Source organism: Accipiter gentilis, chromosome 26 (genome assembly GCF_929443795.1).
Source record: "Accipiter gentilis chromosome 26, bAccGen1.1, whole genome shotgun sequence".
Classification (NCBI taxonomy): Eukaryota; Metazoa; Chordata; class Aves; order Accipitriformes; family Accipitridae; genus Astur; species Astur gentilis.
Window position 1 is genome coordinate 19,269,585 of NC_064905.1, and position 12,942 is coordinate 19,282,526.

General features: G+C 40.9%; 1 protein-coding gene across 9 annotated transcripts in view; it reads left to right on the forward strand.

Moving 5' to 3' along the window:
* The first annotated feature begins 228 nt into the window (after window positions 1–228).
* Window positions 229–12,942, forward strand: part of LOC126050852 (core histone macro-H2A.1) — a 47,508-nt gene continuing 34,794 nt past the window's right edge. For 8 of the 9 annotated variants that reach the window (XR_007509670.1, XR_007509668.1, XR_007509669.1 and 5 more), the window contains exons 1-2: window positions 229–295; window positions 8,680–8,880. Coding sequence is in view for 5 of the 9 variants with exons in the window: in XM_049829276.1 (XP_049685233.1) it covers window positions 8,709–8,880 (172 nt within the window). In the remaining 4 variants the exon portion in view is untranslated. Of the gene's footprint in view, window positions 296–8,679; window positions 8,881–12,942 lie in introns of those variants that run through there. The other variant, XM_049829277.1, reaches the window with a different exon arrangement.

Genomic DNA, 12,942 nt, shown 5'->3' on the forward strand with positions numbered 1-12,942 from the left:
CCCCAGTCCCCGGCCCCGGGGCTCCGTGAGGGGACGGCGAACCGCCCGCCCCGCCAACGGCCGCCGTGAGGGGCGAGGGGAGGGGCCAGGCGGGGAGGGAGGGATGTGACGCGGGGGGCGCGCAAGGCATTGTGGGAGTTCGCCGCCAGCCCGTCGAGCCGTTCCCGTTGGCCCCGCGGGCGGAGCGGAGCGGAGGCAGCGGCGGCGGCGGCGGAGGAGGAGGGAGGGCGGGCGGGCAGCGGGAGCGGGGCCGCCGCCGGCCGACGGGAGACATCTTGCCGCCGGAGGCCGCGCTGTAAGTCACTGGTGCGGTTCTGCACCGCCGTAGCCGGCGCGAAAGGGTTCGCCCGCCTTACGTACGGCCGCCCGCCGTGTGGGGAAGGAGGCGGGAGGAGGAGGAGGAGGAGGAGGGGGGGTACACGGACGGACGACGACGACGCTGAGGGGGCTTTTCCGTGGCGGGGTGGCAGCCGGGCCGCGGTGCCAGGGTCCCCGAGCCGAGCGGGGGTGGTCTGTGAGGAAGGTGGGGTGCTGGCCCCCCCTTTCCCCGCCCTTCCCTGAGGAAAAGCCGGGGGCCCGGGCCGCGCCGGGCGGTCTGTGGGTTCTTGCCTCTTCTTGTCGTTGCCTGGGGTGAAGCTGGGAAGATTTTACCCCGCTCCCAGCGAAATGGTGGCAGCGGGGTTTTTATTTCTGTAGAAGCTGCATCTGGGTTACGGTACGGAGGCTGGAAGGAGTCCAGCGGACACCCCGCAGACGGTCGCTCGCCCACCCTGCGGGGAGGTTTCAAGGAACGGCTCGGGGGGGGGTCGGGCCGCCGTTCCTCACGTCTCGCTGCCTTTATACGCACGCACGGACTCCTTCGTTTTTTCCCACCTCGGGTCATCGGGCAGGAGAAGATAATCTGGAGAGACCTCAAAAAGCGCAAGTGAAAGGCAGCTGAACGTGTTTTCGGTGTGTTTCGCTTTGGGAGGAAGAAACCGTGGCATAAAAGTTACCCACTGCATGTGAATGACTTAATAAAAAAAAAGGCCAAATGACATTTTTAAAACCGTAAGCAAAGGCTTCCGAGAGTGGTAAAAATTAATGTTCGGTTAGAAGCAGGGCCCCATAGTCTTTTAGAACTGTCACTTCTCATATAGCCTGCAATATGTCTGCCTGCAGGATTTGAGCAACCTATACGGACTGTCTCTGGGTGTGGGTGTTTCTCATAGGGGACTGCAAGTACTGCAAGACGCAGGTGAATGCAGGTTCCTAAGACTTGGCACAAGGTATATCACAGAAGCGCCTGGATTTAGACCGAAGACTGACATATTCGTGCATGTAGGAGACAGAAAGGGGAACAAACTGTTTCTGTAACTCATATCTTCCTATAATCCCTTTGTTTTCTCTGTAAGCTTTAGAAGTAAGTTGCAGAAGGCCCATGAATTTGCATCTGAAGCTAGCAGTTGGAACCAGCTCATATGCACATAGGGTGGTGTAAAACTGAGGTTGCTTCATTTACGGTGATGGAAGGAGACTGGTTGTTGAAATATATCTGGATGAGGCTTGTTATTTATCTCTTGACCACACAGACGAACGACCATTTTTATTTTTTTTTTTTCCCCAGGACTCTGTGTGGCTGTCACTTAGCAACAGGTCTGTAGGGAACTTTGCAGATCCACTGCCTCCCCCATTCCTAAGAGTAGAAAAAATAAATGAGCTAAGGAGCAAGTGAGCAATTAATAAGAACGGAACCTGGGTTCTTGGGCACAACCCAGGGATAAAAGATTTTGGCAGGAACAAGACAATTACAGTTGCTTTGAAAAATACATTTTAATGTAATTGGGCATGAGACATTTTGTATCAAGTGGTCCTAGAAAACTTCCTAATCTGTTGGGTGGTTTGTTTTTTTTAAGTGTTCTGAAAGAAAGGAATTATATTGTTGTTTACTTAGTAATGGTTGGAGGTTGTTTTGCTGTGTTATGTATCATAATCTTTCACGCCAAAATCTTCTAGGCTTTCTGGGTTCTTAAAGAGTAACTTTATTTGTTGTGTGTAAGGCATACCCTTCTAATAGCCAGTAAAGCCAAATGTTGACAGTGTGGATTAAGCCATAAGTAATCTAAAAACTAGTAGTAAGCCTAGAATTGGCCTAGTGACAGTAATATAGGAAGAGTGCTTGAGCACTGCTTATTTTATAGATCAGCATTGGCAAAAAGAAAAATCCACCATTGCAAACTTGGTCTTAAAATAAATCAGCGTGTTTAAAATTGTCCTGGGGAGTTGCCTGGTTCTGCAGGTAAAATTTCAATACACAGCAATGAGCTTTGATAAAAGATATTCTTGTGATAAGATAGGTGATATAGTCACATTCCTGAAGAACGGTCAAAATCTTGCTTTCCCGAAGAAATTCAAAAGCATTTTTGTACAACTCTGTCAGCCAGGAACAAGGCCTGTTGTCTGTTCTGCATAAGTGGTAGTCCTGCCCCAACAAGGTTGTGAAGTAGAGATAAAAAGGAGCAGGAATCTGGAACTGATGCCACAAGAGGAAAAAAGGAGCCTCTGGAGAGTGCCTCCCTTGGGAGAGGGAATATTGACCCAGTGGGCAGTGCAGTGAGCATTAGGTTTTGTCAGCCCAGTGCCTCCTAGAGGTAAATCAGAAAAGAAACGTGCAGTGTTTGTGAGAAGAGTGCAGTGCTTGCTCACTTGTCAGGGAAAGAGGCTATAGACATGTAAAGAAGCTATAGTTCCTTACCCAGACCCCTCCTTAAAGAGTATGGGCAGGATTCAGCTCATGGTCCTTGCTCCAAAAGGAGTGGTGCTAGAATCATACCGTTCATGGCCTTCTTGGTGGGTCAAGTTTTTGCAGTCCCTTCCCTCAGCAGCGTGGCGTCTATCTTAAATTTCATTCTACATCTGGATTTTGCCTTGGAAGCATCCGTGTAAATTCCTTATTGCGTTTTTGCTTTCTTCCAAAAATGTCAAGGGGCAAAGAAGTTTTCAAAATGTTCTTTAAAACAGTTTTTCTGAACATTGAATTCATAAATGGTCCAGTGATTTAACATCCTGTATCAAATTTTATGCTTCCTCCCTAGTATACAACAAGCTATAATGCACAAATGGGCTTGATTTCATGCTAGTACTCCCAGCAGTGGTCAGTGAAGACAATTGTATTTACGTTTTCCTGACTATTGGTGGCAGGATGCCCAGCTAAAACTGTTGTCATTCTCCCAGTACTGTTCATAGTGGGGGTTTGTGCATTAAGGGGATATTTGTTTCGGGGTTTCAGACCCATTGTGGGAGGGAGGGACTTTTGCCAGTTGAATACAATTGTGCAACAATATTTTGTTTTGCACACAGATTTTGTGAAAATGTTATTCGTCTTTTTCCCATCCTTTACGTTATCACTATGGGAATTTCAGTCTTGCTAATCTTCAACAGAAAGTACACCTATTGGGCATTCCTAGATGAGGAATGATCTCTTGGTTTTCTAAGTGAAATTAAATGTATGTATGGTGTTACCTCTTCAGATGAGAAATTAATGTAGTGGTGGAACTGCTCTGTCACAAACAGTTTCACTCCTCTGTCTGTTTCAGACCACAAAGAGTTATTGCTTTGATAAAGCACTTAAGCTAAAATTTGAAATCTCATCAGATCAAACAATAACTGAGTGATTAGCTCTTCTTTTATTACTGTCGTACCTAGAAGCCACAGTCACAGACTGAGACACTGTTGTGCTAGGCAAGCATTATTAGAGACCATTTTATACCGACTATGAGCGGTGCATTTTATAAATATGCCAGACTAGCTTCTGATTAGCCAAGAACAGAGCAAGTTAGTTGTCAAAGCAAATTCAAATGCACCTTTTCAAAAAGAGTTCAGCGAGCAGCTATTATTATAGTACATAAATAGATTTAAGAGAGAATGGCAGCACTTACATTGTTAATCTTTTGAAAGAATGGAAAGAAAATAGCATTGCAGTTAATCTCTTGTGATACAAAAATGAACTTTCTGGCTTAGTCTTTGTACTGGAAAGAAGAAAAAATAATTACTAAATCTTAGTATTTTTCCCATTGTAGCAGTAGTCTCCTGGATTCTACAACACTGCTGATGTGATCACGTAGATCTAAATTTAATCATCTGTTTGCTGAGTGCAGTTAATACACCAATGTAAGCCCATGATCAGAACAGTCCCTGCCTGACAGCAGTAGCATTCTTAGTAATTTGTCAAGTCATTAAGAACCAGTACCTGAAAACTATTAATAGCAGGCGTTTTTTATTACTACTGTTTGATGAAAGCATCAAATTGACTGAGCTAATGAAGTATTGGTACTTGGAAATTAGGTATCACTTTACCAGGATGTGCAGGTTGTACTTTCAGAATTATGTGATGGTAAAGCTTTCAGAAAAACAGATGCCTATGTGCATTTTAGGAAGATGGTATTTGAAAGTGTGGTTTAGTGGAGTGTTGATCTTCACACAGAAAAATATGGCCAACAAGAGTTACTACAGCCAATTTCAAACAGAAAAATTTTAATAATGCTGATTTCATCGCTACACCTTGATATTGTTTTGTTTCTTAGGGAATTTATATCTGGCTCACAAAGATGTGACAGTAGAGGAGCCTTGTAGCTTGAATCTTTGCTGTGAGCCAAATTAATATACCATCAGATTCTCATTTCTGTGAATTTTGAGATCTTAGAAAGCAGTACAAATCTCACTGCAGTCTTTAAGGGGTTTTCAAAAGGCTATGAATCTGGTGCTAAATTCTGCAACAGGGCAATCTGTGTCCAAGCACAGCAGAGCCACTGAAGAATATAGCATTAAATTTGATTTGAAGTCAAAGGTGGTCTTGGATAAATTGACTCCTTGGTGATATCCCCTGATTATCACAGTGATAATTTTGTGAACTGTCACATTGAAACAAAATCACTTTATTGTCAACTCTTTGAAGATGCTATGTATATGGCAAAGTTGCTCAGTAAATGCATTGCAAAGGCAAGAGAGAGGGAAGAAGAGAAAGGACTGGTCTACTGACTGCCATTGACTGTGATTTATTTATTTATTTTAACTGTAAATGATCCTGTTCAAATCTTGTCTGAACTATGGCACGTGTGATAAGGTTTCCTTTGGTTGCCTCCCTCATCTGCTGGCTAGCAGTGACTCAGCAAACAGCTCTGGCTCATTAATGTTGGCAGCATTCCAGAGTTTCTGGTGTTACAAAGATAAACCATTGGAGAACATGTAAGGCACAGAGTTTTCTTTGGTTTTTGATCTGTTGCCATGCTCTTTACATTTAACTTCAATGCATCTTTTGGTGGCTGTTGCAAGTGAAATCTCTTTCCCTTTTCTTTTGCTGTGGAGAACTGGAACTAGAGAAGAAACTTTGAGAGCTCATTGGGCCATCCCTCAGCTCAAAGGCAGGACAAACGGGTTCTGCAAAGTAATGATCCTGAATCCATATGTAAGCCTGAAAAAGGTCTTCCATGCCAGGCTCTCTTTTTCCCCTTCCAAATTGCATGGTTGGCAAAATTAAAAGTGGTACTTGAAACTTAATTGGAAATTCCCTCCCTCCACCCCCAACATCTAAAGATACAGTGATTCACCAAATGTTGTAGGAATGGGATCCTTGAGACAGGAAGATCTGAAACTGATCTTTATTGCATTTCACCTTTGATACTAAAAGTTCCAGAAGTCCTTGCTTTTTTTCAGTATGCAAGTCTCCCACCTTTCTGGTTCAGGCAAATTTTTTCCTCACAAATAAACTTACAGCTAGAAGGCTCTTTAATGTACAGTATGAGAGGATCCGGTTAATTGCCAAGAGAGGTCCAGGGTTATCCTGAATATTAACAAGAGAAATGCCACCAGGAGTATAAAATAAAGGGGGGAATTAACTTCTAGAGTTTGCAGAAGTTTGCAGAAATAAGCTTATTATGAAAGAAAAAAAATACACCATTTTATATACAGGAAGGCGTTAGCTGCAGATGACAGGAGGCTTGGAGGTATTAAGTAGAAAATAGTACGTTAAAGGGAAGAACATCTTCTGAAGACCAGATGAAAGAGGTTGGAAGCTAATAGCAAAGTGTTTTGCTCAAGGGTGGTATAGGGGAGGTTGGTTTAGCATGACCGATGACAATTGACAGTATGTTAACAACAAACTTCGCATCACTTTGAATAGGTGGTATGTATCCAGAGGCAGTGATACACAGTACCTATTTGTTTCGACATATGAAGAAACCACTTTCATTATTTGTCTATGAATAGTCATTTTCTTGGAACTAAAAATGAAAGGGCAGTGCTCTTTCATCTCTTTCTGTTACCAGCTACAGCATGGCCATCCATGTGTGTCTTTCATTTGGATTTTTAGATTGGGTGAGCTGTATTTACTCCAGCTCCTTCAAAGCCTCTTTGGCAGTAATTCTATGTTGCTGCATTACTCATACTTTGATCCAAATGCAGCTGATGGCTAGATGACACTCTCCCAAAGAAAAAAACACCCAACATCAGGAAGTAAGGGTTTCCATATTATCTTCCAGCTATTCTGACTCTCCCATAAACTCATAAGCCAAATGGCTAATAGAATTTTACTGCTCAAGGTTTGCAGGTTTTCCCTGGAAAAATTATGTTTTTCATCATTCACCTATCAGTTACAAACTAAAGGAATTATGGGGGAAGCTAGAAGCACAGGTAATTCTCATGCAGCTTTCCCTGGTGTTTGATTCAATGAACTTCTCAACATTTGTGAGATTAAACATCTGTAGTATTGATGAAAATGGATTTTGAACTATGAAAATAATTTCTGGCAGAAAGTCCATAACCAACTCAAAGCCACACCCAGCCTTTCTGCTAACAAAGACAGAGCTAACTAGATGAGAAAATGCAATTAAATGGAAGGTTTTTGAAACCAGTTGTGAGCTCCAGTTGGGCAGTTTCTCAAGGCAAGAAAATTGGCTTTTGTGCTCTTCTTCACAGAATAATAGTTGTTACAGAGCTGAGTTCACAGCAGAGGAAAGGGGAAGGAGCCCTTTTGATGGCTTCCCTCCTCCAAAGTTTCCTGTCTGTGTTTTGACATCAGTTTCATAAATGTAGTGTGCCTTTCATCTGAGCTAATAAGATGGGATTATTTCCTTTACCTTTAACAAGCAGTGAGCCCGTTGCATTTATTTTACTTAATGTGCTATGCAAGTATAGGCTCTGATGAATGGAGTGTGGAAGTGGAAAGGAAAAGAAATGTTTGATACTCGCATTTCTTTAGTTATCCTGAGTGGTCTTCATTTGGTAGTTATGTAGTCTGAATCTCAGTGACTCATGGAGATTTAAAAGACTGCAGGACGTGTCAGCACAGAGCAGAAGTTGCAAAACTTAGAAGTGGGGTTGGTGAACCTGTTTTGCCTAAGTCTGAGCTCAGTCAATCGTTGTGGATTCAGACCTATGGCAAACACAGTTAAGTTTATAAGGACAAGGGCAGAATTCAGAATAAATGAGAGAAAAGCAAAAAGACAAGTGGAGAACTGGTGTGATAGGAAAGCAAGCTTAAAAGTGTTTCATTGTGGAGTATATAAACACACCAGTGAATTTGCATTTGTATTAGGTAGGATTTGTGCAGCAAGGAAAGAAGTAGGATGTACAGAGGTATGTGTATCACTGATGCATACTGCTGGTTTCCCTAGAGTTCAGACAGGCAGGAGGGAGGGAGGGGGAGATGGGGACTGTCTCCTTTCCTCTGAGTTAATTTCAAAACCCAGTGCATCGTCTAAACCTTCAAAGGTACCTTGAAAGCCTGCAAACTGTCCACCTCTTCAGATTTGTCAGCTTCTATTTACAGCCTGAGCAGAAATCAAAGAGAAAAAAAATATGTTTGACAGCTGTATCAGCAGTAGGTTACTTCACTGACATAAACTAAGATACAGTTGTCAGATATCTGCTGGGTGTTTAGACCACTGTTATGTTAAGGAAAGGTGGCAGATTGAAGTTCATCAGATTCCTAGAGGGCATGTTGAAGCAGTACAGTCTTCGATGTGGAGATAGCTGGTATCCATTTGGTTCAAATCTCAAGGTGTTCATTTCAGATCTTTCTAAAAATAGAACATTTAGTGTACAGGAGATGTATTTTGCCATGCATAGGCCTTTGTTCTGTAAATTCACACATGCGTGAAAATCTAGTTCTTTAAGAAAGGTTCTTTACGAAACCTTTAGTGGATGCAGTTTTTTCCTATTTAGGAACATAGTTATTCCGGAGTGTAACAGTCCCACCACAGTTGTTCAAATGCACAATCAAGAGTTTTTCCCAAAGAGCAGAGGGTTGTGTCAGTCTCCTTGCAGAAAGCATCCTCAGCTTTAATGCAGAAGCTCTGTTTTACGTTAGGTAGTTAACACACTTTGCTCCACTAATGGTACTCGGTTTAATCTGTTAAGAATTTCAGGAAAGTAATTCCAAAGCAGATTTAAATGAAATAATTTCTCTGGCTTATATATATACTGTATAAAATTATGCCAAGATGACAATGGCAAGTAAACATTCTGTGTACGTTTTTTTAGGTTCTTTTTGTATATACTCTGAAAAGGCAACTTGTGTGTATGTTTTAGGCACCCTAATGCATTGCCTAACCCAAAATACTGATCTGTCTTGAAATTCAATATATGGTATTACAGCATCAGTCCTTATTGATAACTTTTTTTTTTTCCTTTCTTTATATAAAGAGTGCTGTTCCAGACCCAATACAGACAAAATGTCCAGCAGGGGTGGAAAGAAGAAGTCAACCAAGACTTCCCGCTCCGCAAAGGCTGGGGTCATATTCCCTGTTGGAAGAATGCTACGTTACATTAAGAAAGGCCACCCGAAGTACAGAATTGGTGTTGGTGCTCCAGTGTACATGGCTGCTGTACTGGAATATCTGACTGGTAGGTTTTGCTGAACAATGTGAAATAGCAGCAGTGAAAGTAATAATACAAACTGAATTTGCACAGAAAAAAAACCCCAAAAGATCCTCTGATTTATAGGTAATTAAAAAAGTTATAGCTGAAGTAAGTGCTGTGCTGATCACGCATCTAAGCCAAAATCAGGCTACCCTCACCCCTACATCAGAGCTTTGATGGCTTTTGTGCGTTCCAGCACTGGATTTGCTTTGACCTGTTGTAAACACTCTTCTTCCACATAGGCAGTCAGAAGAATTCCTACTAACATCAATGCGTATGGACTGGACCTACAGTGTTGCAGTCCTTCCTGCTCCAGTTTTGTGCCTGATGGCTTTGTTTGGGTTGTAATTTTTTGTTAAGCACATACATTCCTTTTAAATAGAGAGCTTCTTGGTGTTTACGGAGGGCTGAGATTGCTTACAGCATTGTTTAAACATTTTTGTTCAATTTACAGATTATTTTTGAGACTATGTATGCTATAAGCAATTTGTTTGGTTGAGCCTGTATATAAATGCACACTCTGTTCATCTGCCCCAGATCAACGTAGCTTATTTGCTTATAATTGCAGTCCTTTCTCTGTTCCTCTCATCACATCAGAATGAGAACACCTTAAATAATTATCTTATCCTCACAGCACCTTCTTGGAGGATGAAAGTATTATTTTTCCTCCATTTAGCAAGAAGCTTCAAAGGAAGAAAATGCTTTCCCCAAAGACATACGCAACTAGACATGCAAGTAAAGATCTTTATATAGCAGTTCTCCTCTCAAACGAGACTTAAAACATTGCAAATTTACCCCACAAACAACATTACAAAATTAGTCTTCTAAACAGAATATTAACCCCACTGTAACAGCATCAACATATGGGCAAAAAGCAATATTGGTTTGCTTAAAAAAAAAAATTAAAAAATTAAAAATGGGTAAGAATAAACCACCAGTTCAGTCACATTCGCGTGGCTGGATTGACTTATATACCTGCAGGCTAGGGATCTAGCAAAAAGCACAAATGCTAGATGGATCAGTGTTTGGAGACAGATTCTATTAGCAAGACTAAAGAAAAGCTTGAATCGGATCTCATTTCTCGCAGCAGTGTTTCTTTTTACAGTGTATCTACTTATGTCAGTGTTCTGGTTGCAGCAGGTTCAAGTGTTTCAAGGGACAGTGGTCTTTAAGCTGTAATGGTGTGCTGAGCCTCTTAGGAAGGTCATTCTTTCTTTGACTTAAACCACATGCTTTGCTACTTTGTGCTTAACTTTGCTGGGTGTATTTAAAACTGAAGTGACCTGACTCTTAAGACAATTTTAGGTATACCTTATAATGGGTATTGACATTGAAGAACAGAAACAGGCTGATATTTTTTCCATAAAGTTTCTTCTTCCCCTAAAGATGAAGATTGGTAACATTAGAAAATAACTGAGTGCTTGTTTTCTGTAAGGTGTTCATGTTACATTATTGAATTTTCTCAGCCATCAAATATCCGTGGGGTTTTTTTCCTTCACTTGTTCATGTTCACAGTTTTCTTTATTTGGGCCTTTTCTTTAAAAGAATGCTTTTAAACTTCATAGATGGCCTTAAAAAATTAACATTTCCTTCAGCTAGGTTCCTGCTTACAGCAATAACAACTCAAATAAAATGCTTCTTAGGGTGAAGGGTGCTTTGAATGCTGCCCTTTTAAAGAAACAGAACAATACAGGTGAGCTTAAGGCACTGCTAATGATCAGCACATGTTATTGGTTAACTGTTTGATTTAAAGTGTTTACTGAGGCAGTGATGGTTTAGGCAGCTAAGAATAGGCTGGGGAAATAAAGGTGTTTCTTTTAACTGCTGTGCATCTTGGGAAACTGTCTGAGGAGATTAACAACAACAAAAAGTCAAAAAAAAGTTGCACACATCGCTTCTTTAGGAAAAAGAAAAAAGGGAGGTGGCAAGAGCTAAGGGGAAAAGTACCTTCTTTTTCTCCCTTTAAATATTTTTAAGCTTTTTTTTTTCCTCTCCTCTGAAGGCTAGGTAGATAGTCCTAGTATCCTGTATCTCAGGGGTTTCTTTCATTCTTATACATAGATGCATCTCAAAAGCACAGATACTCTTTTCTTTCCTTACTGAGTTAGTAATAGTTTTATGTTTTATGACTGTTTCAGACTGGTGGGGTTTGGGGGTTTTTTTCCCCCCTTCTCTTTCCATAAGTTTTTCAGACTCTGATGTAGTGCAATTTTTTAGCCTTTAATGCTCAGTATGTTTTCTGAACTTCAGGTCATTCTTCTTTTTCAGTATAGTTCAGAAACACTCCCTTGAAATGGGATGCTTGGAGATTTTTGGTTTGTGTTCTTTTTACCTCTTGGCAGTTACTACTTCACAAAACCAGAGAAATCCTGACTTCTCTCCAGGAGAGTTTTTAAAGATGCTCATGTCAGCACATGATCTGAAACTAAATCAAAGCATTTCAACCGTTTCAAAATAAAGGCAGGAACGTGACATAATAGGAAGGAGACCATTTGAAGTGGCATGCTAATAAATTGGCTAAATCAAAAAAGGCGATCCGGTGCATCCAGGAAGGAGAGGAAGAACGTAAAATATCAAAAGCAATTGTAGGAAAGAAGAACTTCAGAAAAGACTAGGAGGGGAAATGACAGAGACGTGACCTAATAGAAAGGAACCTACTAAGGTTTGAAAACTAGTTCATGTGTGTGCAGAATATGGCACTGACTTTAATCCTTTAGAAGATGAGGTGCTAAATTTTGCTGGCCTTTGCTAAAGTTTAACTCTGATGTAAACGTGAAATTAGCCCATAATGTGCTCAGATCTGGATTTTGGTTTGGTTCAATTTGAGATTTGAACTTCCATAATGCTTCCAGCTGTTCAGACTTGGAGTTCTGTTCTGGATCCATCTGTAGTTATGACTTTCTCTGCTTTGTATTTTGAAGGTAACTTACTGTTACCGTGTATGTACGGCTACTCCTCAGAAAGTAAAAATACACATCTATAATTTCTTGTAGTGTATGGGCCCGTTTGTAATTTAAGCCCTTTAGTCTGTGCCCAACAAAGTGCTTTTCAAACTACATTTATGTTGCTCTCATACTTTTGTATTAGTATGTTTATACACAGTACAGCTCTGCTAGCAGAAGCATGCACTGTTTTAGCACACAGGAATTAGTCTGGCTGCTTCAGTTGCTGTGAACTAAAAACTGTGTGTCTTTGCTGTGTTGCTTTTCAGTCTCTTTGGCTTCTGACAGCTTATTCTACAGGGGCTGACTGGAGTACATCTTCCCTGTGTTGTCTGTTATAGTAACTTAAATAATAATAATAATGAAACTGCTATAATATTAGATGTACGGTTTGACTTCTGGTCTTCAGCTAATAAAGTGTTTTTCCTTATCTCACATACTTGACATATAAGCAGGTTGCACAGTGAGTATTCTCCTTCCCTTGCTTATCCCCTAAAGGTTCTTGTTACCTACAAGTAATACTACAAAATAATCATCTCATCAGCACACCTGGTGTATGCAGTTTGGTTTCTTAAGCATACCACCTGCTTATTCTTTCCTGCTTTTCATCTAAGGAAATAATGTGTGATTTTCACTCTAAATAGGATGCAAGTATGTGTTTGTGGGTGAACGTGCTGAAAGTACCTTTGAATTTTACTGATATTGAAGCAAGTGTATACACTTCCTTTCTTTACTCTGAAGGAATAGCATGTATGCTGAAGAACTATAATGCATGGTCCTTATTTCTTTTTCTTCTTTGCAGTAGCAGTTCATGCAGCGCTGTCTATCTTGCTGGGACTAGTCAGAATATTTGATTGATTTCTGTTTGTGCCGCAGAACTAATTCTAAGCATTATCAACTGCTTTAAGCTGGCGAGAAGTTCAGCGTTAGCAATTCCTTTTGTCTTCTTTACTTATTGTGGCACTTGTTCTACAATGATTCATTGCCTATTTACTTTCTCTAACATGTACTTTGGAAAACTGCAATCCGCTCCTTATTTTCTCTGCAAAGTAGAGCATCAGTATCAGTTTATGTCAAAAAAAAAAAAAATCCAAACAACCCAACA